We start from the raw sequence: 26624 nt of genomic DNA, 5'->3' as shown, positions 1-26624 counted from the left end.
TACAGACTTAAGAGACAAATAGAGGAAAGACAGGAGCGCAGGAAATCTGAAACTAGGTAATAATTATAATATAACTTACAAACAAAAAAATTAACTAAAATGTTGAACTTGGACTGAAAGCTTGATCATGACGCTAGAGAGAAATTCCATGTTTCTATCGCCAAATATAGCAGCATGGGATCAGAGTACCAGGATCTCCATTATGTTGGGTTATTTATAAATATATATGTATTTATATTATATTTTAGATTAAGGTGTAGTGTTCAAACGGGATTGGACTGTGTTCTCTGTCCAGCTTTTATTTTAACAGCAACTTTAACATTCGAAACGAAGCTGTGCAAAATGTACTTTCATGCTAAATAACGTCCATATTACAGGACATCAAAGTGCACTTTCATTTTTGAACATGTGCGTTATGAAGGCTAAAAAGGGTCTGGTGGAGTCACACACACACACACACACACACACACACACACACACACACACACACACACACACACACAGTCGATGCTGTGGGCTTTCTGAGACAGATGGGGATGAGAGAAAAAGCACCGTGTGAAGAAGAGGGAGTGAAACAAGGACAGACCAACAAAATACAGAGAACGAGAGAAAGAGCGAGGAGCAGAGGGGAGAGAAAAACGTTGAATGGATGCTTCAGCTGACGCTTCCTTCGACCAATCAGAGCAAATGTTTCCCTCCTCCTGCATCCAGCCACTGTGATTGGCCAGCAGGAGCCGAGCTGCAGAGAGAGAGAAGAACACAGAGAGAAAGGGAAGAAGCAGTCAGATGAAGACAGCTCTGTTCTTTACATGTACCGCTCTCTCTCTCTTTCATTCATTCTCCTCTGTCTCGCTCGTCCCGCTTTGTGCTGCTCCTGCTGCAGTTTGCTCGCCCATGATTATTTCTCATTCCTGAGGAGAGAGGGGTTTAATGCGATGGACCTGCTTCCCACCGACTGCTGCTGCTGCTGTTTACACCGCAGCATCATGGGAGCTGTAGTTTCCTCAGCAGCACAGGAGGACAGCTGATTAGCCAGGGATTGTGGGTTTTCAGAGTTTGGAGATGTGAGCTGGTGGGCGGACGAGGCTCAACAAACTCCCTCTCTCTCTCTCTTTCTTTCTATTCTCTCGCTGTCTTTCGTTCTCATGCTTTTGAACCCTCTTCTGCCCTTTTCCTTCCTCTCCTCTGCAGTTTCTTTCATTTGATCTCTGCATCTTATTCCTTTTCTTTTCCTGTCATACTCACCATTTTCTGCTCTCTGCTCCTCCTAACTCTGACCTGTCCGAGGGCAAAGGCAGAATGGGTTGCCGTCTCACTCGGACCAAGGTGAGTGAGCTTCTGCAGGTGTGTTTTGGGTCTGAGAGAGAGAGAGTGATAAACAAAGAGGGGGGTGAGAAAGAGAGGAGAACGAGGAGGAGGAGGAGGGTGGGTAAATGAGATGTGATGGCTGCTGGGATGACCTGCTCTCTGTTATATCACTGTGGAGATGTAGACACACACCTTTACTGTATGCACACACACACACTCCTGCTCACACGCACATGTACACAAATCCCTAACCCAGATATTACGAATGAACCCAGACAATAGCTGAGAGAGAAGCTCTGATGACTGAAGGCTAAAGGCTGTTATCTGACTGTGTGTGTGTGTGTGTGTGTGTGTGTGTGTGTGTGTGTGTGTGTGTGTGTGTGTGTGTGTGTGTGTGTGTGTGTGTGTGTGTTTCTGTAAAGGATGAGGAGGCAGAAAGAAAAGCAGTGAGTGAGCTGCACACACACGTCCAGGATTCATAAAGTATTCACATCCCTTCACTTTACACTCACATCTTTTTCAATGAGTCTCAGTCAGTGTTTCTTGCTTCTTGCAATTCTATTATTATTATTAATATTATGTAAAAATCAAACACTCCTGTTTGCCGTTTAAAAAGTATTCTAAAACTAATTTAGTCTTTTGTAGAAGCTTCTCTAGCAGCAGTGGTAGTTTCCAGTATTTTGGGTAAGAAGTGTATCTTATTCTCCTCGCAGAACCTCAGAACCTTAGTATGAAAGATGATTTCTGTGTCTAAAAACTGAGGCTACTGTAGATGTGCCTTGTAGTCTCTCTGATGGTCAGCAGGAGGTGAAGCCCGTGGCTGCAAAAACACTTCTCTGAAGATCTCCAAAAGTTGATTCTGTTCATTGGACGCAGAGTTTTGTGGGAGAAACGCTTCATCACTCACCCAGGTGACTTCTTCAGTCTCAGCTGTCTGCAGGTTTCCCCAGTCTTATAAACAGTACATTTGCATAATGACTGAAACAGCCCACTGAAGGACCAACGGGCTGGGAGGTTTGACCTCCCAGCCCGTTGGTCCTTCAGTTCCTTCAGAAACGTTTCTCCCACAAAACGCTACGTCCAATGAACAGAATCAACTTTTGGAGATTTGCTTTCCTGGATGGTTGAGATGCATCAAGACACTTCTCTGAAGACTTTATTCTTTAATCGCCAGGTTTAAGTCTTTGTAAATTCGGGACGACTGTGGAATCAAAAGTTTAATAAATCAGGGTAATGTCATTGGCCAAGCTTAACCTTTAACTTAACACTAAGTTTGACAGCAGGACTGTTAACTATGGCTACGTAAACCTTTAAAATGCTGCCTGTGCTGGGTGCACTGAGGCTCTGGGTGTAAAGTCTGGACTTTACCTGTGACGCTGCAGCTGAAGGCACTCCAGTGTTGTCTGGTTGGTTTACTCCAGGTCTCTGTGGTACTGAAAGGTGAACCCACTCAGGTCTCTGTGTTTGTGCTGCTGAGATGCACCCCTATAGCATGATGATGCCTCCACCGTGCTTAGCTGCACCAGTGGGTTCACTGAGTGATGATCAGTGCCTGGGAGTTTGTGTCTCATCAAATCAACAAATCTCTTTGCACTTTGTCCTTTAAATGCAGTTTGACAAACTCCAAGCAGGCTGTCACGAGTGTTTTACCCACAGTGGCTCCAGTCTCACTGCTGTGCTGAAGCAAAGGCCTGATTTGCAGAGATCAGCTGAGGTCACGTCCAGCAGGTTATCTCATCTCTGCAGAGAACGTCTCAGTGCTGTGTGTGTCCTGAAATGAAGCATGCTTTGTTCTTTTCATTCCTATAAATAAGTTATATTTACACATGCAATGCTATGAATGTGTGCTTCACTTAAAGCCATTATGGTGGTGTTTACATGAGAACTTGTTCATTATTAATTGGAGGTTTGTAAAACCAGGGAGAAACAAGTGTAACCTTTTCAGAGTTGTTAGTGCGCCTGTAGACTGTTTGGTGGTGTTTTCATTGTTGTTACTTAATAACTTGATTAACAAAATTAATTTGTGGTCTTGTATTTGTCAGCAGCGCGTTCAGGCAGAGAAGCTGTGGTTGGAAATGTGCTGGATTAACTTCAAACAGCCTCATCAGGCACTTCATGCATGGGTCAAATACAGCTTCAGAGAGCTGCTGGTCTGATGTCTGCTGAAGATGAAGACCTGACACTCCGAGGCTAATCTTTGATTTGATCTGCGAGCCCAGAAAAACGTTTGAGCTGGTTGCACTTCCAGAATCTAGACGTGAGCTGAAGTGCTGTGAATGTTTCACTAAGAGATCTTCTCTTAATCCTGACTATGTAAGAATGTGCACGAGACACCCAGACTACTCAGTTCAGACGGTTATTTTTCACAAGCCTGAGGGGCCATAAAGAGCAAGTAGTTAAAACCCAATCTCATTTGCATGAGATCAAATCTGAGCAAATGCTCCTGCGTAAAAGGAGCCATAAAGCCTACACAGGAGAAAGGGAACCGGGGGACTGTGGCTCAGGTCTCAAGCTTCGTTTTGCTTTGTTTTTTACTCGCTGTTTGATGAAGTTTAAGAAGACGTTCACGGTCTTTACCTGTAGAAAAACTATGTTATGCTGATGCTGACGGGTCTTGATCAACTGTCCATATGTGAGACATTGGGAGTGAGTACAGATGCATCCCCATTTTAGCAGCACGAAACTAGAAATGAAGATTAAGGAGGGTTAGAAAAGGAATCCAAGGAACAGCCCTGCACTAAATCACCCAATCATGATCGTGATTGCGGGCCATTATTTACAAGATAAAGATCATGTTGCATCAAATATGAAGTGAAAGTAGAAGTTTAGACCAAGCATTCATCATCTGTCGATCTACAAATACACCTGCGCACCTAAAGCATCTGTTTCATTATCACACAGCGTTTGGTTTTGAAATCTTTAGTATTTTTTGCTGGTTATTTCGAACAGTCTGTAACTGTAGATTTGGATTTTCGCTGTTTTCTTCCTCCCATCTGCGTAACTTTGTGCTGAACATTGGGGGGTTAAGATCTCTGTCTAAATAAATAAATAAATGTGGGTAAATTCCCAGATGATTAAACATGCAACTATTGTGCTGGTAATAACTGAAATGAGTAAAGAAAATCAACAGCCTATTTATGCAAGATAATACTGGTTGGATCTGATTATTGGGGGGTCATAACCCCCCTAACCCTCCTGGAAATAAGGCCCCTGTGACAAAAAAATCAAGTTTGTCATCTGACTTACTGAAGCAGTGAGGGATGAGTCATCCAGCGTTTCTGTTCCGGTCTCCATATTTCCATCAGAATTCTGCACAAAACCTTAAACCATCATTCCAGACAAATGGAGGATTTATTTTATTTCATTTTGCAGAAAGATAAATATTTAATCTTATGTTAATTAACCCCATAATTTCCCTAATTAGTTTTGAGCTCGTTGGCAGCGATCTGAATATAGGTCAGCATGTTTTTCCTTCTTTATGTGCCTCTAATAAACTGACTTCACAGATATGGAGCATCTTATCTGACTCTACAAAGATCTTTTTCTTTTCTTAAACCAAAACCTGCCAACCGCGACTTCCGTTGGTGACTACTGTATAAGAGGGGGAAAAGAAAATCACTCTCTTAAAAGCTTTTAACACTCTATTATCCACGTAAAGCCTGAATAGCACAAGGAAACATTAAGAAGAGCGCTCCAGCACTGGGAGTTTTTCTTGGAAAGTGTTCCCGTTTGTCTTGGTGACTGAGCGCTCCTCCTTCCTGCTCGCTGCCTGTTGTAGCAAGAAGCCACATCTCAGTAATTGTTGTCAGCGAGTTAGCCGTGTTTTCATTTAGCACCACATCTCCTGGCTGAACGCCTCAATGATCAAAAGGCTCGCCTTCATGCGGAGCTGAACAATCTGCAGCATGAATGTTTTCTGGCTCCTGTTCATCTCAGAACTCTGGAACATACGATTATCTGGGAACGCATGTCGGAGAGGGTTTTCTCCTCGATGCGCTGACGCTGTGGTGCATGTAAACAAACACCTTATCAGATGATGCGCAGCGCAGCGCAGCACACACACACACACACACACACACACACACACACACACACACACACACACACACAGGTAAAACAGGCAGAGACAAACAGAGGAGGGAGGTCATAACTCAAGCTGATGCCTGCTGAGGTGACCTGATCAGTGCACTTCATGAACACATGAGACATGAAATGCTGCGTGTTTACAGACAGTCACTACACATATCAGTCTACACGAGACTTTAAATAGAGACCAGAGAGGAAAACACGAGTTGTTGTAATAAGGAGACCGGTGCCCGCTTGGATTGTAAGAATCAAACCTCCAGTAAGGGGAATTAAAAGTAATCTGTTACATTACAGTTCAATTCAATTCATTTGTATTTATATGGCATCAAGTCACAACAATAGTCAGCTCAATGTGCTTCATACTGATCCTACAGAGACAGCAATCAGACGAGCCTGTGTGAGCAGGCATGTGGTGACAGTGGGAAGGAAAAACTCCCTTTTAACAGGAAGAAACCTCTGACAGAACCAGGCTCAGGGAGGGGCGGGGCCATCTGCTGCGACCGGTTGGGGTGAGAGGAAGTAGACAAGACAAAAGACACACTGTGGAAGAGAGACAGAGATTAATAGCAACCAATGATTGAATGCAGAGAGGTCTATAAACACATAGTGAGTGAAGGATGTAGTGACAGATATGTGAGTTTTTTAATACATTCTTTAAAGTTTTATTTTAACCAGACTCTAAACTTTGTTGAACACTCCAAAGAACAACTCTTTGAATGAACTTAAAATAATTGTGGGAAGGATTTCCACTTTAAGAAATAGCTTTCCAATAGTATTAAGTGCTTTTGTTGGACTAACGTGATTGCACGGTTTGCATCAACTCAATCAACTGCAGTGAATAAGCTCATCATTAATTAAGTTGGAATAACAGAATTAAATAATGCTAAATTAAACTATTTGATCACGTGAAAGTCCTTTCCATGACTTTAATATTATTAAGATAAGATGGGGCCTGATTATTTAAGACCTTGTATGTGAGGAGCAGGATTTTGAATTCAATTCTGGATTTAACAGGAAGCCAATGAAGGGAAGCCAGAACAGGAGAAATCTGCTCTCTCTTTCTAGTCCCTGTCAGGACTCTTGCTGCAGCATTTTGGATTAGCTGAAGGCTTTTCAGTGAGTTTTTTGGACATCCTGATAATAATGAATTACAGTCGTCCAGCCTGGAAGTAATAAATGCATGAACTAGTTTTTCAGCGTCACTCTGAGACAGGATATTTCTAATTTTAGAGATGTTGCACAAATGGAAGAAAGCAGTCTTACATATTTGTTTAATATGTGCGTTGAAGGACATGTCCTGGTCAAAAATGACTCCACGGTTCCTCACAGCGTTACTGGAGGCCAAGGTAATGCCATCCAGGGTAAGAATCTGGTTAGATACCATATTTCTAAGCTTTTCAGGGCCGAGTACAATAACCTCAGTTTGATCTGAACTAAGAAGCAGAAAGTTAGCGGCCATCCAGGTCTTTATGTCTTTAAGACATTCCTGCAGTTTAACTCATTGGTGTGTGTTATCTGGCTTCATGGACAGATAGAGCTGGGTGTCATCTGCATAGCAGTGTAAATGTATGCTATGTCTTCTAATGATGCTGCCTAAGGGAAGCATGTATAATGTAAACAGAATTGGTCCTAGCACTGAACCCTGTGGAACTCCATAATTAACCTCAGTGTGTGAAGAGGACTCTTTACCTTTAATAATAAAATATTGTGGTCGACAGTATCAAACACTGCACTAAGTTCTAGCAGGACAGGGCAAGCGTTAGTTACGCTGGTCCCTACTTAAAAAGGTGAAACTGTATGTTGGCTCAGAAACAGCTTTACATGAAATATTTCATATATATATATATATATATATATATATATATATATATATATATATATGAATTTATGTGCAAAATTACATCTGCTGATATTTCCCTACAAATGTATTCGTTCAACCACTTAAATTAACACTCTATGGCCTTGGTAACTCCTTGACATGTATTTGTCAAGAAATAAGGCATTAATTTCTTGTGGGCTGTAGTTTATTGCTAGTCTGATATCATGTTTTTATGTAATAGATCATTCTCAGGTCCGAGGGTTAACTCAACTTAATGACACATTAAGTTTTGTGCTATTTAGTTAAACATACACAATAAATTGTAGTTTTCAACAGATCAGTAAACAGCTTTGATATAGCACTATATTTGCTGGACAGTATATTTAATAATTATTAACTGTGCTCATTATTTGGTCAGTTTTTAGCCTCTTCTTCAAAGTTTACAGTTCCAGCCAACATGTTTCAAAAGGCACAGCATTTTCGTTGAATGTGAACTGATAACGTTTCTGGTTTTTCCTTCAACTTTGATTCTACGAGTTGTACCGACAGTTTTATCATCATCATCAACCTAAAGAATTATTATAATCCATGCACCAACCTACATTGTAGACTCCTCCACTGCAGCCTTGCACTACACTACAGTATTTGAGGAGTAGCTCCAGTACTGGAAGAAGAAGGGATTTCCTCTCTGTGTCTGATCAAACAGGCCCACATTTAGAGATTTTTGAACACCATGAAACTATCCCCCAATGACACCGGTAATGTCATGCCTTATTTATGATTGCTGCTTTGGTTGTGCTGCACGCCCAATGAGAGCCACATTTTTTGATGCTGTTTTAGTATCTCCCTCCATTTAGTCTGAGGATTTCTGAGTTTCTGAGCTGATCACCAAAATGACAATCCAGACCAACATGATTACACACTTTTGCAACTTTCATCAGTTGTCTATATCCTTTCATTAGTTACATCTTATACATATCACTAGGATAGTTTTACAACTGCCATGAAATTTACCTTCAGGGAATCAGCTAATGCCAGAATCTGTTCAGGCATGGGCCAAAACTCGTGGTCAGCAATTTCATTTTCTCTGAGTTTAGTTGGAGGAAATTAATTTTTGACCTTGCAAAGTCCTTAAGACATTGACATTGATATATCTGTAAGTAATTAACATAAGAAATACAACTTGAACCATGCATCTCACTTACATGCTCTATGAGGATGTGAGGATATATAAGGAGAACAAGACTGGGCCTGAAACTGACCCCTGTGGAACATCTGACAGGCTAATAAGATTTAAACGATGAGAAAACAGTACCAGATAATTCAAATCTAATGCTTCAGTCTGTCCATAAAAATCCGTATCAATCAGCAATCAGCAAAAATTCCAATCAAAAGAGCCAACAAGAGGTGATTACTGTCCTTAACTCGTGCAGTCTCACGACCCCTATAGATCCCTGTGTGGACCCATCCAAAAATCTTTTGTCTTGTGTGCACAGTAGGTATTTTTTCCTAAATAGATTTTCCATCAATAACTACACTACTCCAGGGAGATGAAGAGATTGACAAGACTACTTTGAGGCTAGGCATGCAGGAAAGGCTTAGTAGCTGTGTGTGAGACTGGGCATTAAGAAAGGAGAAAAAGACTGGGAAGGAAAATCAGGCTGGAAAGGATGTGCAGCAAGTTAGGGTGGTTAACCACAGACATGTGCAAATGAGTGAAGAGAGTGTGTCTAGAAGATGGGAGCTGATGAATGCAGAAAATTAGCGAGGTGAGGGGACAGATGGAGGACAATGAACTACACAGGATCAGTAAGGAGGAAGTGGAGATGTCTAAGAAAGAGGGCACTGGCAAGGACAAGTGCAGAGGAGGCATAGTGGATATATTAGACAAAGGATGCTGACTATGGAGATGTAAGAAGGAGGAAAAGACCCCAGAGAGGATTCGTGAATGCTGTGAAGGAGGACGTGCAGAGGTTTGGTGTGGCAGAGGAGGATGCTGGGGATAGGGTCAGATGGATGCTGTGGCGAGCCCTAAAGAGCGCAGCCAAAAGAAGAAGAACCAACACGATTGTGCCCAGGATGTCATTTCAACTTCATCCCACTGGTGCTGTGACTGAATCGGTCCATATTGACTCTCTGCTCACATGCCAGGTGAAAGCTCAAGGTTTTTCTTGGAGACGATCAGCAGGATCTTCTTTCATGGCCCCTAAAGCTGCATGTGAATGTTTGACCTGTCTGTGCTGACAGCGCTTTAACACGAAACAGAGCAGAAAGCCACGCTTTGTGCGTGATCGGAGGAATCTAAGGCTGCAAAGCAGGGCGTGGCATGTGACTGCACAGAGACTGACAGTTTGACATAAAAGAGTGGTGCTGCTGCTCTGTCCTCCCCGTGGCTGCACAGTACACTGTGTCAGCGGCATAATTCACAAATCACTGATCAAACATGGATTCTGATAATTATAACTGAGATAAATCACATGATAACAAATTTAGATGCTTTCAGATAAAGCCTCCATGTTCGTACCAGAACATTTCAGGGTTTTGTCCAATCATTTCATAAAAAACGACCTTCTTTGTGTGTACGACACAAAAGAAAATGTGACTCACTTCCACTTCACCCAAATCACAGAGCTCATGATCTATTTTGCTCCTGAGTATTTCTGCATCTGTCAGGCTGCATAGTCAGAGGACGAACACCACCTCAACTATAGATTTTCAGCTCATCAGCAGCATGTATATGTTACTGTGAAGCCTTACGTGTGCTTTATTTTGGGTTCAGCAAGATGTCGTTTAACCTTTTTTCTTTAAAAAAAGCACAAGTTTATTTTTAATGGTTTTAACACTACATTAAATGATGTACGTTGATATGCAGCACATTAGCCAATGACATCAGGCTCTTACAAATCTGAATAGAGTTCCAGTTTTGTGATGTCACAGAAGCTCAGACTGACGTTAGGTGTGAGCATCAGTGGTCTGATGGTTCGTTAACAACCTGAGAAATCAGTCTGCTGTCAGTCAGACGTTTGGTCCTATTTTTACTCACTAAGAAAGCCAGGCTACCACGATGAAACTTACCTGTTTATCCAAAACGTGAGCCAGTCCCACCGACTCCTCTGTTGAAATGCCCAAATTAACATGTTGGTCTCCTGCTACAAAACACAGTTTTGGTTCTGGGTATGTTGGAAGTTGTTTTTGTTGTTGACTCTTCCTGGACTTAGAAGGAAAATCGGCTCTAAGCTGTCTGACAGACCTCGGCTCAGCTGGAGTCTCTTTCCAGCTGTGTTTGTGTTGTTGGTGCCTTTTTGGAGCAGTTTAAAACTCTGATATTTAATCAGTGTGACTAAATAGCATCTGGCAGCAGCTTTGTATCGTTTACCTGAAATAGAAAACTGATGCTAAGTCTTTGCACTAAAGCTGTGGAAAGTGTTTTTCCCAGGCTAATTCTCATAGCGTGTCCTTAAGGCACTTGACATGTGACTTCATGTATAATAATACTTGTAAAATGAAAATGATATGGGACAGGATGATGTGTGAAATGATTTTCCTGCTGCCCAAATCGTTTGATTTTGCAGCATCTTTGTTTTTCATTATTGTATTTTGCACACCCGCCTTTTTCCAACCACAGACGAGTCACAGCCATTTTTAGCTGTCCAGCGTGGATATTTTCATGAATGTTTATAAAGTTATATTGTCTTTTTACCATATTTCAGTTACAAGTTTTTAATGCCAGAAGTTTGGCTTGATTAATATCTTTCCAACTATACCAAAGGCAAAAACACACGCTCAGTTCGCCTTTGTTTAAGTGAGCAAATAACAGTGGTGTTCCTGAGACCAGCAGCACAAATGAACCGGGTTGTGTGTTGCCAGGTTGCACTGACAGATGGGTATAAACTGTATTTAGTGTGTGGACCGTGTTTCTGGCAACACGACAAACACGTAAGACTTACTAATATGTGTTTACCAATTATTTTTTTTAAAAGTCAGAGATTCTGGGAGATTCCTGAGGAAACAGCTGGCATGCATGGTCTTAAAGAAACGGGAAAAATCGGGGGAAATGTGTGTGTTGCACTTTATGGTTTATGTGCCAATAAGCTGTTAATAATACTGTGAGCACAGTGCATGTTACCATGTAGACGAATGAATCGACTTGAAGAGCAGACTGAGTGACCTTTGACCTTTGATGCTTCATGTTCATTTGAGTATTTAAGCAAACAAAGAATAAACCTATCGGTGAACAGGCCGTGAAGTTACAGAACAGATTTGTAGCATCAATGGACGATTCAGCATCCCATCCTGAAGATTTGGATAATCGTTCATCAATGAATGGGGTGGAGCCTCAAACTGCACCATTAATGCAGACTTGGCATCCGATCCTGAAGATCTGCGTAATCTGGGCTTGAGCTTTGCACTAATCTGAAAGTTAAAGGCCCTCAGAGAAGAGTATTGGATCTTTACAGGTTTAAATGTATTTGACACTGTGGTCAGTGATGCAGCCTTTTCAGATCATTATTGTGTCGTGTTTAAAATCACTGGTAAAGATGAAGTTATCAACGTATCAGTGACAATACCTGTCCACAGTTTATTGAGGCTTATATACCTCCATCATCTTTGCTTTTGGATTCTGCTGATGATCTTGTAAATGGTTTTTACCTTAGTCTGCTCACTGTTATGGATACTGTTGCTCCAATTAAGACCAAAATTATCCGTGGAGGGAAAAGATCAATGATTTAATGGTTAGAACTCAGAACAGGAAGTGCAGACAGGCTGAATGTAGGTGGAGGAAAACTAAAGTGCAGGCTCATTACAATATTAATAAAGACATCTTCAGATTTATAATCAAAAGTAAAAAATGGGCATGACAGTCCTTTTTCTCAAAGATCATCAATAACAATGTCAATAACACTCGTGTTTTATTTAGTTTATTGATAGACTAACAAAAACTTTGCCACCACTTCCTTCTGAGTTATCGTCTAATAAACCATGTAATGATTTTGCAGCATTTTTTACTGAGAAAATACAAAAGACAAGTCAACCAGTTGGTGTTTCCATTTCAAGAGACATAGTAATAACATAATAACTTAATAATAAACCTTTAAACCTCATATCTTTGACAGAAATTGCTAAATAGATGAAATCTACAACTTTCTCCTTTGATATATTGCCCACTAATACTACAGATAGATAATACATCTCTGCAATCACAGCATTTTACTAAGACCCTGAAAAATGCAGTAATAAAACCTCTTTTAAAAAAGTCCAACTTGGATGTCTCAGTAATTAGTAATTACCAGCTGATATCTAAATTAACGTTTTTGGCAAAGGTTATTGAGACGGTTGTTTACCAGCAAATTCCCTCAGAACAATCTTCTCAGTGTCTGGATTCTGACCCCATCATAGCGCTGACACCACTCTTATCACAGTTTTATTCAGCGTAATAGTGATGCATCAAAAGTTACAGTCATAGCAGTGCTTCATCTCAGTGCTGCTTGATAGGCTGGAGAAACGGGTGGGACTCTCAGGAACTGCGCTTAATTGGTTTGACTTTTATTTGACAAATTCAGATTTTTTTTGTCATTTTACAACCATAATTCTGACCAAATAAAGGTCACGTGTGGGTTCCTCAGGGTTCTGTTGTTGGACTGCTTCCTTTTAATATTTATATGCTTTCTTTAGCTCAGATTATGGAGCTCAGTGTTGGGAAGGTTGCTTTTAAAATGTATTCCACTACAGATTACAGAATGAGAGTAACATACGTTTGTGGAATAAAACAAAGAGTGTATTATTTGAAATCAGGATTAAAACCTTTTTTTCTGTAGCTTTTACATAAAATATAAACTTTATTGCATTTATTGCATTTTTGTTTCGTCCTAATGCTTTTATCTTTTCGTCTCTGAACGTTGAGCAGCTTTTGTATGAAAGATGCTGTATAAATAAATTTGACTCTCTTGTATCATCTACTTTAAAAGACAGCAGGCTGAGTATCAGACTTGTTTTTATCTTTATAGCCTAGTTTGACATTTTGCATTGCAGTGACTCGCGCTCTGATGATCAAACTTTGGTGGACCCAGATTCACCAAGCCTTCCTCATGTGACACTTGTTTTCTCTTGTTGCATGCTAACTGTGATTTTGTGCTGAGAATGACGAATGTCTGCATTCTGCAGAGTTTTGCACTTTGAGACTGAAAACTGAGTCAAAGCATCACAAACAGCAGAGAGCGACGGATAGATGAAGGGAGGGGAGAGAGATCAGTCTGTGTTACTGTCAAAGTGCAGTGGAGCGCGACACACTTCTCCAGGGTACAGCACATCACTCTCTGACTGCTCTGTGAGCCTGTCTGTGTGTGTGTGTGTGTGTGTGTGTGTGTGTGTGTGTGTGTGTGTGTGTGTGTGTGTGTGAGAGAGAGAGACCTCATGCCTTGTACTGAGAGAGTAAAGACTCCAGTGCTGGTCCAGAGGTTACGGGGGGCTGAATCCTGACCTAGATGCCGCCTCTCTGTAACTTCGCTGCATCTTAACTTTCACATGTGACGTTCCAACACAAGGCTGCACCGTTACACGGGGGTTTTGTTATCACTTGGCTTTAGCCGACCTAATGACTGCCTGTCCTTCGGAGCGTGAGTGGTCCTTTTATGCTCTGACTGGACAGGACGATCCACTCTGGACAGAGTGAGCTTGCTTGATCTTATTTGTTGTATTTTAATAAATAAAATGGTATACAGCACTGAAAAAGCTAATTCTAAATTAAATAATTGGGAATTAATAAAGAAACTTCTCATATTTAAAATCTGTATGATCAGGTCTCATTTTATCCTAAGTTAAAGTTAAACCTTGATTTGACTGATAACATCGTTGCTGTTATTTTTCAAAATCATATCTTCATTAATTAATTTGTAAAAATGAGATATTGTGATCAGCCTGATCTCCAGACTTGTGTTATTTTCGAGGTCTAGCCAAACAAAATCTCAGCCAATGTTTCTCCTTCAGAAACGAGCAGCAGAGAATATTTACTGAGTCGAAGCTTTTTCATTATTATCTCAAATCTTCCCAGTCTGGCATCTCAGTGTTTATCGTGCGTCTCTGGTACAGCTGGCCTTATTTGTATGTGAGTCACTCAACTGAAATCTTTCTCGATTTTTCAGTGAACTCGTCTTTGTTCCATTTATAAACTCAGACCTCCGTTATGCTGGTTTCAGTTCTATTGAACTCTCCATCATTCAGCCTTTCACGTCTAACACTTCCTTAATTAGGGAAGCGTTCAATAGTTTGCAGCATTACTTGTTGATTTTCACAGTTTTTCTTAATAGCATAATTAAAACAACAAAGGCAAATCTTTTTGTCTTTTACTGTGTGAATTCATTTGCATCCATATAGAGAAAAGTCATCTGAAGGGGCTTTATAGACTGAGGTACCCGACACTGTTAGTGCAGGGCTCGCTGAGCAGAGGAGCCAAATGCAAGACCCCGGAGGCAAAGAGACTAAAATTCTTTGACCAGGCAGAGGTCGTGCACGGGTCAGCTAGCAGAGCAAACAATTCCAGCAAGGGGCAGGCAAAAGAGAGAATCCAAAAAGGCCGTGCACAAGATCATCAGGAACATGAGGAATGCTTAAAGCACTGGGAACTGCCGGAAAACCAAACCTTTAAAAAGATGAGGGGATCGGGCAAAGGAACAAAGAGAAGCAGGGGGAGACACAGCTGATTGGCTGACTGGGAACAGGTGTGGCTAATTAAACAGGTGATGGCAGGGCTGAAAAAAATAAGGGAAAACTGTCAAAGGAATACTACAAGAATACTCAGGAACCAAAGATTACAAAATAAAATAGGACTGATTTATAATGATTGGATCTCCTGTGAGCCAGCAGCTGGGGATGGTGGGGAGGAAGAACGTGCTTTTAACAGGAGATCTTTAGTAGAACCGGGGTCAGGGAGAGGCAGTTATCTGCTTTTAAACTTGAAGGGAAAGAAAAGAGAAAAGATGAGCGTGCAGTAGAGGGAGAGGCGTTTTTTCCTTCTCGACTTTCTGTGTTTGTAGTTTAGTTTCAGGGCATTTAAATTCAGCACAACTCTGTCACGCTCACCTATAGACCGCATGCATCCAAAGACATACACAGTCGTGTTAATGCAGCCTGCATTAACACTCTCTGTTTATAAGGTCTATGCTAACTGTTCTGAACATCGGTGCTGTCAGTGTATTCATAGTGAGTTTGCATGGTTGTTGGAGAAAATGTGATATCGTGACAGCTCTACAGAGGCAAGGTTAGCATAAAAATTTCTGTGTGACTGAGGATAGACTCAAACTCGCTGAAGGAAGTTTTGCTTCAGTTCACCCCTGACTACAACCTAAACATACCTAATGAAATAAAAGAGAAGAATAAACTCCTAACTCAGCAAAATAGAAGAAATAGAGGATTACACAGAGATGCCACCCACCTCTACCAAACCTGGACTGTTGCATTTTTGGGCAGATATCAGTTAACATCCTACACACAGGCTGAGTGACTAGTTTGCTTGCTGGCTGGAGGTGGAAAGAGGAGAGCCCACAGGAGCTGGAGGGAAGCCAGCGTTCAAGCGTCAGGCCTGCAGCAAGCTAAAACAGCAACCAATCAGCCGAGCTCACCTGCATCCCACAGATATGAAAGCAGGGTCATCCTGGAGGTAGAGCGAGATCAGCATGAACATGCACAGGAGCCTGGACAGCAGTACCAGTGTGTTTACACGATCTATTCATCACCCAGTGGTTTTATTTGTCTGGTGTAATAACTATTCCAGTTTACATGAATACTGCATGGAGCCTTCTGAGACACAGCTGATGGTGTCATAGAGGGTCATCGGTCAGAGGCTTTATATTCAATAAACATCTGTTTCCATTAAAAAACACACTCACAGTAAACACAGTAAACACAGTACTAAAGGAAAAACTTTGCTGCAGTTCCAAACTTTTCTCTTTTGTTATCCAACTTATGCAAAATGGCTCGTTTTTTTATATAAAGACAGTGTGAATCATTTGCCACTTTATGTAACGCAATTGTAGTCAGGCATGCCAAACAGTTGGATCAAAAGCACTGACTGACCTTGTATTGGAGGCCAAACTCCCACTTTGCCTCTGTGTCTTTATGCAGCCTATCTGCTTTATCACTACTCCACGAAATACTGCGATGTTTCACGGCAGAAACCTCGGGTGGCTGAAAATATAAATAATGGTTTATAGAAGGAACCAAATTACTGATGTTCATTTCCACTTTTTCTTAAGCTTGCAGTGCTTTCATGTTTTTTTGGTCTTTAGGCTAAAACTCGTGAACCTGCTCACCACCGACACCGAGAGGAGCTTCACTACGTGGACGAGTATGGCCAGCCGGTCGCTGTGCAGGTCGAAGCTAAAAGGGGGCATGGTCACAGGAGGCGAAGGTCCCATTGTGCAATTGAGTGCAGCGTCCCCACCGAGAGACACTGGGAGGCCCTGAGAGCCATGGGGCTGATGGAGGGAGAGGAAAGTCAGGGAGACGGCTACACTGCAGGGTACGTACTCCTGTCGTATTCTGACAGCATCATTTTTGTGATTTAAGTAAAAAACATTTCAGTTTTCTTTACTTTTAAGGAGCCAAGATCTGACTTGATAACCAAGTCAGCGCCCCAACCCCATACGTTCATGACAATAGAGAAATTTGTGTTTTTCACAGTATGAGAGACTTTTATAGAGAAGGAAAAGAATTAAATGGTGCAAAGTTTGGAACCTAGGTCCGATTTTGGGAATAAGGTGTTTGCAAACTGGATAAGATGTTGGCCGTAGGACTAAAAGATGGCAAGAGGATGAGTTGAAAGTTTGAAGCTAAACTAAGGAAAGTGGAAATGAACTTCTTTACGTTTCTTGAAGATGTTTTCACCTCTTATCCGAATCATTATCAGCAGAGGTTTCAGGTGAAACCATTGTGAGTCCCTGCGTCACGCTATCATGTAACTTATTGAGACCAACAGACACAAGATGTGAGTGGAAGTTAAGGCGCCTGGGAAGGGATCTCAAAACTGGATTATAGGTGGCAGACAGTTGGATATTTTGTATCACATTTTCACAAATAGATATCAAATTGAAAACAAATGGTTAGATATCTTTTTGTTATTCTCAAGGAAATAAAACTAATCTGGTTGTAGATATCTATCTGAACTCTAAGAATAAGTTTATACATGGTGTGGAAGGCCTTCCCAGCAGTGGACATGGATGGCTTAGTTGAAAGAAACCATCTGAACGACGGCCATCCTTGAACAGAAGGGCGTGGCTTACGACACCAACTGTCTGCCACCTATAATCCAATTTCGAGATCCCTTCCCAGGCGACTTAACACCCACTCACCCTGATAATGGTTTCACCCGGTCTCTGCTGATAATGAGCCACACCCTTTTTCACACCTCATGATCAGTTAATGGGTCAACGAGCCTCTCAAGGGAGATCTCCCACTAGGGCTTAAAATCTGGGACTCTCCACCATTTGGTCTTAGAACTGGTGAAGCTTTTCAGATGAGAGATGAAACATCCAGTTGCTTTTCATTCCAAGCTCCTTAGTTTACCATGACCTGGATGACTGAGAACCTACACGGACAACTAAAGTAAACTTTCACCACAAAGCAGATAATGTGGGTTCGGGATCAAGGATGAGAACACGTATCATAAAAACTTTTAGAAAAGTTTTGGGGATGAGCTGACGTGTAACGACTGCAACGAAAAACACCAAAATAAATCCTATGCCTCTGTTTGCATGATATGTCAGATTGAAGGACAATGTGTCTTTTTTACTTGAGGGTTTGGGGCAAATTGAGTTTGCAAGATCAGCACGATGCTCCATCGAGTGTCTCTCTCATGGCCATGGAAGGTTGTTCTCCTGAAGTACCTGTCTGCTTAGAACATGAAGACTATACATGTATTGTTTTTATTTAAGCAGGTATATATGACACTTTTACTGGAGCGTCCTACATTCTTATTGAATTCCTCTTCCTCATAAAATATAAAGTGACCTGATCTCTTTCACTACACAGGCCTTATTATGGTCACATGACTGTGTCACCTGACCTATACTCTCCCAATGGTCACATGATGATGCCACCTGATGCCTACCCACCCAATGGATACCTCCCCAGATCATCAAATGACCAGCACCCAGGCAACAACTACCTGCCCAGTGTGTCCTACAGCTTAGACCACCTGGACAGACTGGACTACCGGGTAACTTGTTTTTGTTTACAACACCATTTTATTCTGAAATATCACTTGAATGTGTTCGTCTAAAATATGACGCTAGCTGCGATCTTTCCAGATTGTTCCATAAATCGGCCCTTAAAAACATCTGACTGAACTCCTCTTCAAGGTCACGTCTGGGAGACTTTCAGCACTAAAGTTAACTCATGACCCTCTCCAATGAAGACACACTAGTTTCCTTTCTCACCTTTGTTTCTATTTCAGGGCCAAGAAATGTTGCACTACCAGCCTAACTCTGAGAGCTGTCTGATTGGCTGTTACGGTGCAGAAGAGGTGGACCCGACAATTTTTCCCAGACAGGTAACTGGTTTCAGTATCAAGGCTATGCCCTCTTCTCAGACCTATCCCTGTCTCTGTTATACTGTTTCTCTAACTATTCCATTTTTTATTAGTAAATGTTGCAGTTATGGAGCATTTGCAGCATATTTTGCAGTTTGATTTGGAAAAAAAACCTCAGTTTAAATTCTTTTATTTTCTCTTTAGTCGGACTATCGTCAGCCCTGGAGGTCTGAACGTCCTCTTGGCTACCTTCCCCTCAGTGAGCTTGACAGCGGGTTAGGCTGTGGCCCCGACAGCCCACACAACCGGATAGCGCTCTCCGAAGCTGAGACAGATGCCATGTCATCACTGCCTGGCCACACCCCTTCCTCTCAAGGATCCTCCTCTTCCTCAGAGTCCCTAATCTCCTCCGAACCCAGCGACTCAGGCTTCCACAGTGTCAGCACTGGGGAGCACAGACGGCTACACAAGATTCACGGAGGCCACACTCACCGGCAAGCTCACCATCTTCGTTCAGGCCACTCCCCTCGTGAGCAGAGAGGACGCTGGGATTTGGAGTCGATTCCTGAGACGACTCCGATGACCCAACCTGGAGTACCAAAAGCATCCCATTGCTCTGTGGGTAACAGCACGACCACAACAGTTCACTTCCACAGAGCTGAGAGGAGTCCCACTTTACCTCGTCACCGTTCACCACCCTCACCCTCTATCGGTTAGTAAAACACAGTAAAATAATTGTGAAAATCTCCACTTTTAGTCATTTTAATTTGTCTGTCCACACCTATGTCTGATCTGTCAAAGTTTTGAGCTATGGCTTCATCACAGTCCAACCAGAGGTCAAAGTGACTTTAGCGTCGGGTGTCTTTTCTTCTTATCCCTGTTTTCCTGAAAAACATAACTACATCAACACAGAATTATCAGGTTTACACCCTCCAATCAAATAGCTAAATTTGCGTCTGAAAATTAAGGCAGGGACAAAGCTTCAGTTCCTTGAACGATCACTTGAGGCGGCTCCAACAGCTCATGTTAAAATGCCCAACTCTACAGCATCACAAAGGTAGGTTAACAGCTGGGTAGAGTTTTGTCTATAGATGGATTTCTTCACGTAAGCTACACATCAGGTTTAAAATCCATCCATTTAGATACAGCAAAGGCTCAAAGTTAGGGGAGTGGCCACTTTGAAAGAGTGCTGACACAGGTAATAGTAGCTGTTAGCTATTCGCTGGACCTCACATTCTAGAATTAATGAGAACAGCCTCTCTGCTGTGTTTGTATCTCCTGCATCGATCGCTGCAGACCATCCAAGAAGTCTACTCTTCAGTGTTGCTGAAGTAAAGACTTTGGTGAAGCATAACTTACCACTGATAAGCACGTATGTTTGCTGGTGTGATGTACCCATAGTCTATGAATCAATCTTGCTCAGCAAGCTGATAATTTGGCCACGCTACCATCTCATTCAAACATAGTCACTTTTAGTAGATGGACAAAGTGCTAACAGAAACCAATCTGCAATGTCACGGTGGCTAAATCCCTCTTTTATTCATAAAGTCTCAGACTTTCTCATTGTGAGGGAGAGAAATGCTTAAATGTCTTGACTGAGAGCCAACATTTCAACGTGTAGTTTCCACATTTGCTTGTTTATATAACAAACCGTGCACTGCATCGTGGTATTGTTGTGCTGACTTTCTAGCAAAATAGCATTAAGTCACCAGCTCAGTGTCTCGGATCCTTAATGCACCACGACCTGACAAACTTGCGTCTCACCTCATATGTTTATAATCCAGGTTCAGGTGAGTGTTTCTGGGGTTGTAGGACAGAGATGCCCGTCAAGCATATTTCAGTATATCCAAAAACACTCTTGCAGACACATATCTAACGCCTAATCACAGCTTTCTTTGAACAGGTTGTCGTACAGAGCCTTGTCAGCGGAGGGCGCTATGGTTGGAGCAGCAGCAGCACAGAGGAGGCGGGACTGTAGAGGGTCCAGGTAGGAGTCGAACAATAACAGATTTGAGTGAAGGACAGCGACGGCGCAGGGCGAGCCATCCCAACATGACAGATCCAAACACAGCCCAGACAAACCAGCCAGACACAACCAGCAATGCACTGGGGCCCAGGAGCAGGGCCAGCTATCCCAACAACTGTCACCCTGCTAGTCATCTGAGCATAGACAAAACGAGTCTGACCAATCATCAGAACACAATGAGAAACAGCCCGGGCTCGAACCGCAGCAGGGAGGAGGACTCGCTCTCTAAGAGCCCTGGATCCGGCTCCAGTGGCATGTCAGACTGGCGTGGCATTCAGACCCTCGGGAACCGCCCTGGCAGGCCAAAGGGCACGTGCAGTCCTTTCTACAGCACTCTTGGAGCGCCGCAACGTAGTCCTCGCTCTCCACCCTCACCTCGCTCCAGACTGTCCAATCAGAGGTCAGTCAGGAATCAGCTGCTCAGGGCCCGAGCGTACCGTCTGGCCAGGGAACGCAGTGAGGTCACCACAGACGAGGAGGTGCGAGGAGAAGGAGGCAGACTAGGGGAGGAGGAAGGAGACGATGGACGGTTGGCGGGGCGATACTGGAGCCGGACGGAAAGAAGACGCCACCTGGCGCTGTCACGCCAACACCGAGAGAGGAGAGGAGGTGGGGAGGAGCAAACTGGGGGCATTCAGGGGTCACTGTCATCTCAGACGGTGCTGGAACTGAGCCACATGAAGCAGAACCGACTGAGGAACAGCAAGCTGCTCGATGATTGGACAACGGTGGAGGAGCTGTTGACTCACGGGACTCGAGTGGAGAGCGACAGCCAGCTTTGTCCCAGCCCACTGCTGTCGGTCACTACTGTCTGATGGGAACGCAATACGTCATCGTTTACTGATCACACTGAACAAAACCTCCAAGATCACTCAGACCCAGATTCATTAAATGTGTGTGTTGGAAACAGCAAACTTCATGGTCACTCACGCCTCAGTTACACATAGAAATCACATTTTAAATATATTTCAAAACAAAACTTTGTGTATTGGGACACAATTTGCAAGATTTGCCAACATAAATCTCACTGAATATCCTTTTAAGTCCTCATAAAGAGAAAAATTAAGACAAAAGTTTACACCTTTCAGTAATCAGTTCTCCAAGGTACACTGCCATTCAAAGAAATATATAACTCTGAACGTTAGATTACAAATCCATATATCTGGGATTAAAATACCAAGAATTATATACGTTTTTTCGGGAAGATTACCTTCCTCTCTTTGCTCCATTCATGTTTTTTAAAGGTTTAATGGCCACGATACACTGTCATAATATTTCATAAATTCTACTATAGCTACTCTATCTGAAAGAACCGTAGAAGATAAGCTGATGTTGACTTGCAGGGACTAAAGTTTGAACATTTCCGTCACACCGAGTAAAGACGTAAAGGAAAAAACTTCTGAGCTAAAATTCTACTCAGACATCCAAATGGTTTCTGGTGACCCACTAAGGATTAGAGCTTGGGTTTGGCGACGCTTCAGCTTGATGCTAAACAAGCACATTTCAGAAACTAGAAAAAGGCGAATACCCACCCAGAACCCTAAATGGGTCTCCAGTTTCCCGGCGGAAGTTAAGAGGTTACATTAGACTCACATCACACTCTCAGTGAATCTGGATCTCAGCTGTGTTATTTAATATCTGATAGGAAGTTCTGACTCATTTGATGATGCGTCAGAGCTCTTCAAATGCATCTGGGTTTATAAAAACAACCGAAGAGCAGAAAAAAAGCGTGGTCAGATCCAAAACGGGGGCTCAGAGGGAGAAAGCTCTCTGCAGAAAAGGCTAAATGAACACAAATGTTGATGATCATTCCAGTCCTGGAGACGGTCAGCCTTCCTGAGCTCAGTTTCAGCAACACAACCATCTGCAGAGAGCCTCTAATCAAGGGCCTGCTATAAAAATGACTCTCTGCTGTTTTGAACGAGTAAATAGACTCTAAAGAGCTGCATGAGCTTCAAACTCTTAACTCGCACGATGAACTGGTCAGATCCTTCACACACCAGACCGCCTGCGACCGGCATCAAATATCACACCACTGGATGTGTTGCCTTGTGGAAACGTGTCTCTGCTCCTTTTCTAGTTGACCGCCTTTGTTTCTGTGCCATAAAATGTCAAAGTCGACTGTGTGAAGCAACAAAACTGCTCGCTCTAAGCTTGTTAGAGGATTTCTGCACCTTTATGATCAAACAGCCTCTAAATCCTCTAAGATGCTGTTTCAACACACCGTCGTTTCACTGGCGTATCCTGGGTGGTTTACCGTTTTAATCTCCACGCACTCCCACAGACTCGGAGTGTAAATAAATGCGGCGCCATCGAGAGGCCTCGCAAGTCTCTGTGCAGCGCTGTGTTCAGCTGAATCTCCACTTCGCACACTTCTCACATTTGGTTCTCCAGTCCTGATGATTCATCTATAAATTGATGATGAATATTATGATTTTTGAAGCTGCAGTGCAGAACACATCCTGGTGTCAGAGTGTCGGATTTGTTGATTTTCTTTCTCTCGTATGACATTCTTGCAGAGTTAAGTCCAAAATCCTAATGTTCTGTGTTTCAAATACGTGGGTCAGACATGGAAATCAAACAGGACAGATGTATCATATCTACCGTAGCCCTGAGAGCGCTCCACTGATAACAAATCTGTCAGTGCGCAGTTACTTTGGTAAATATGGAGATCACGATTATTTAACACAATTACTGACTGACTTTGGACAACTTTATATTTAAGGACAAATACAAACAACAGCAGGCCGTCCACACCACGTATGAACTTCTCAAATCCAGGTTCGTTTTATTCCGTTAACAAAAAGATGTCTATGACATTATTTTCAATTTGATATTTTTTTGTGAAGACTTGATACAAAATATCCAATTTGGCTCTTTGTTCAACACTAAAGAATACAAATGAAAACCCCACATCCAATAACACCTTCATGCTCATCCATCTGTATGTTTTTCAGTAATCCTAACATTCAAACTGAACCAGTTATTTATTTATTGTTTGTAAAAGTCATTATTTGAAAACAACCTTTTGAATTTTTAAACATAACTCAAATTTAAATATAATGAAATAATGAAAGTAAAGTTTATTTTCCTGGTAAACGCCTGTCTGAGTACTGAGTTATATTTTTAACACACAAACAATTATTTTTTTTATGTAGCGTACCAAAAGCATAAAACATTTGTCCCTCAGAAATCCTGCGGCTTCATCGTCATCCATCAGTTTATCAAATAAATTCTTTCTGTGTAACATGGGACAAAGAAAAGTAACAAATCCACACAGAGGCCACATGCAGCACATGGTTGGGAATTTTGGGAATGTTGGGAGTTTTGCATAGAAATTATTACGATTGTACTTCAGTTTCAAATGTTATAAAGCAAAATCTCCAAATCTGCCAGCACACCTGAGATAACACCTTGTGACCTCACAGGTGTCCAGTTAACCAGGATACCCATTTTCCCTTGTTTCTCAGAGAGCGTAGGGGGCGCTCACGAGTTATTCCATAATCAGTGGAGCTCTATGTAGATGAAGAAAAAGACCAGTTCTACTGGAGAAAGCATTTTTCTTTGGCGAGTTTCCATGATGTTCTTAAAAGACGTCTTTGAGCCAACAGATTTACTTTTATTTATTTATTTTATTTTTTCAAGAGTTTTACAGTTTTGTGTTGCAGTAAATCTGAGAAAGCTTTACAGCTTTTGAAGTGGGACGCAACCAGTAGCTTCTTATATACAAATGGAAGTTTCCATTGTTGTTAAGCTACGCTTCCCACAACCATCGAGAAAGTACGCCCCGTCCTTAAACGACCGATGCATAATTTAGAAAAAATAAAAATCAAAGGAGAGATAAAAGAGTCGTTTCATATCAAATCTGGCATATTATCAGTGTTGTGTTAGAAATACTAAAATAAAAATAGCCTTTTTGTCTTTAAACGGGTGTAAATAAACGTGTTAGCTGTTGAGCTTCATTTACACATATTCAGGATTGGCTCACGATCGCCCCCTACTGCTCACCTGGCTGGATTCCTGGTGGAAATACCAGGAAGTAGACTCTTCTAGACTGGCTCTATTTCTAATCTTTTAGCCGGGCCTAGCTAAGCTAACTACATTCTGGCAATAATTTCATAACCATTAGAGACATGAGAGAACTATCAGTCTTATCACACAGGAGGCAAAAACACTATATTCTTGTGAGCTGTTGCATCTGAAATCTGTGAAAACACAACACTGATGATACTACACAAACACGGTACATGAATGAGTACAGGTACATATCACTACACGTCAGCTGTTAGCTGCAAATTCAGTCTAATTATTGTACTTTTAATTCTGTAAACGCGTAATTGAGACTTTGTTCCAGCCTGTCAGATTATCAGTGATGACGTTCAGGTAGATTTTCAGATCAGAGAGGATGATTAAATATCAAGATATCAAGGTTTCTGTTATCTTGTCACAAGGGCTGCTGTGAGCCAATGTGACTGCAGGCACCTTTGAAGGAAGCTGGTGGTTTCAACAATCTAAGAAATGTTTATCAGGGTTAAATGTTATGATTTAATAATGTGTCATAATCTAACTGTTCAATGCAATTTTGTTAAATATGAGAAAATGTCTGTTTATTTTCATATTTCATGGGAAGATTTGGAAGAAAGTGAGTTTCAAAGGTTGGTCCTGTCAAACGAATATATCTGAGAGTTTTTTCTAAGCAGTGTGTGTGTGTGTGTGTGTGTGTGTGTGTGTGTGTGTGTGTGTGTGTGTGTGTGAAGAAGAGTGAATTTGCTGGTTTGTTGGCAGTGATTATCCAAAGATAACAGGGTAACTTTGGTTTGTGGACAATCTAGAATATCTCTGTACCGTGTAAAAGTATATTTTATAATCATAGTAGTTTTCTATACTTTATCCTTTATTTTGCCTTGAATAGATTACTTCTGCTTTACACCAACATCCTGCTGTGCTAGTGTGTGTACATACATGTTAGCGTATTGAGTGTTGCATATACAAGCGCTAATATTACAGTCAAAGCCTAGCATGCTAACACCTGATTAGCACAGAACAAGTGTTTCATTGATTGCCTAAACTGCTGTTTGTGCTAAAACTGTCGTCCTGTGTTTGTTTTTCTTTTTTGTGTGTGTGGGGGGGTGGGGAGTTACAGCCTGGGCTTTTATTTGGATCGGACATCTGACAGGCAGCGCTAATAATTAAAATTGTTAAGCTAAAGCAGAGCCAAAAACTGGACATGCTTGGGATTGCTACAGGTACTTATCTTGTGAATTTTAATAACAATAAGAATTTAATTAAATATGTAAATAATTTGTTAATACTTAGCTAGTGTCAATGCCAGTTTGTCCAGAACCTCCGAGGCCGGACGAAAGTCTGTCTCCAAACTTCTTCCAGACCAAAGAGAATCCTAAAAAGGGAAGATAAGTTTGCTAACTGTGATTCCTTAAAGCTTCTTGAGATTTTGCCAACTCCAGTCAGCTGAGCTTTTGCTTTGAACATGAACAACTTTCAAGGAAATTTGCTCTTTCCTTTTTTTCTTGGGTTCAGATGATCATCAGTGTGGAAGCCTATCTTAGCACGGAAAAGTAAAGAGAAACCAAGTCTGGTGCTCCAGTGCCACTGGTATATTTACTTCTACCTTCATAGTGCTTATCATGGCTGTGTGCAATTCATGAAGATTTCATAGTTTTCAAAAGATGCTGCATCCTTGAAAAACTCTCGGGAGGTCAAAACAAGCTACTTTGCAAAGAGTGCCATTTATTTTTGCCACATTTGTTGGGCTGAAATACCAAACGGCTGTTCAGTCAGTAAAGTCATGAACACGTTTCTCTGAACCCTGCCAGGTCCTCCTGAAACTAGACTAAGTAAAGGAC

General features: G+C 41.8%; 1 protein-coding gene across 1 annotated transcript; it reads left to right on the top strand.

The window, feature by feature from the left end:
- The first annotated feature begins 752 nt into the window (after positions 1–752).
- LOC146551298 (uncharacterized) lies at positions 753–26624 on the top strand. Its single transcript, XM_085260398.1, has 6 exons — positions 753–1326; positions 16495–16727; positions 18236–18422; positions 18660–18755; positions 18939–19446; positions 20638–26624. Exons 1-6 carry the CDS (start codon positions 1300–1302, stop codon positions 21573–21575), a joined length of 1989 nt encoding a protein of 662 aa, XP_085116524.1. The 5' UTR covers positions 753–1299; the 3' UTR covers positions 21576–26624.

The sequence above is a fragment of the Mchenga conophoros genome, linkage group LG20 (genome assembly GCF_057382185.1).
Source record: "Mchenga conophoros isolate Kocher_MC1m ecotype Shallow Benthic linkage group LG20, M_conophoros_male_GT1.1, whole genome shotgun sequence".
Lineage (NCBI taxonomy): Eukaryota > Metazoa > Chordata > Actinopteri > Cichliformes > Cichlidae > Mchenga > Mchenga conophoros.
This window is presented reverse-complemented; position numbering and strand designations above follow the sequence as displayed.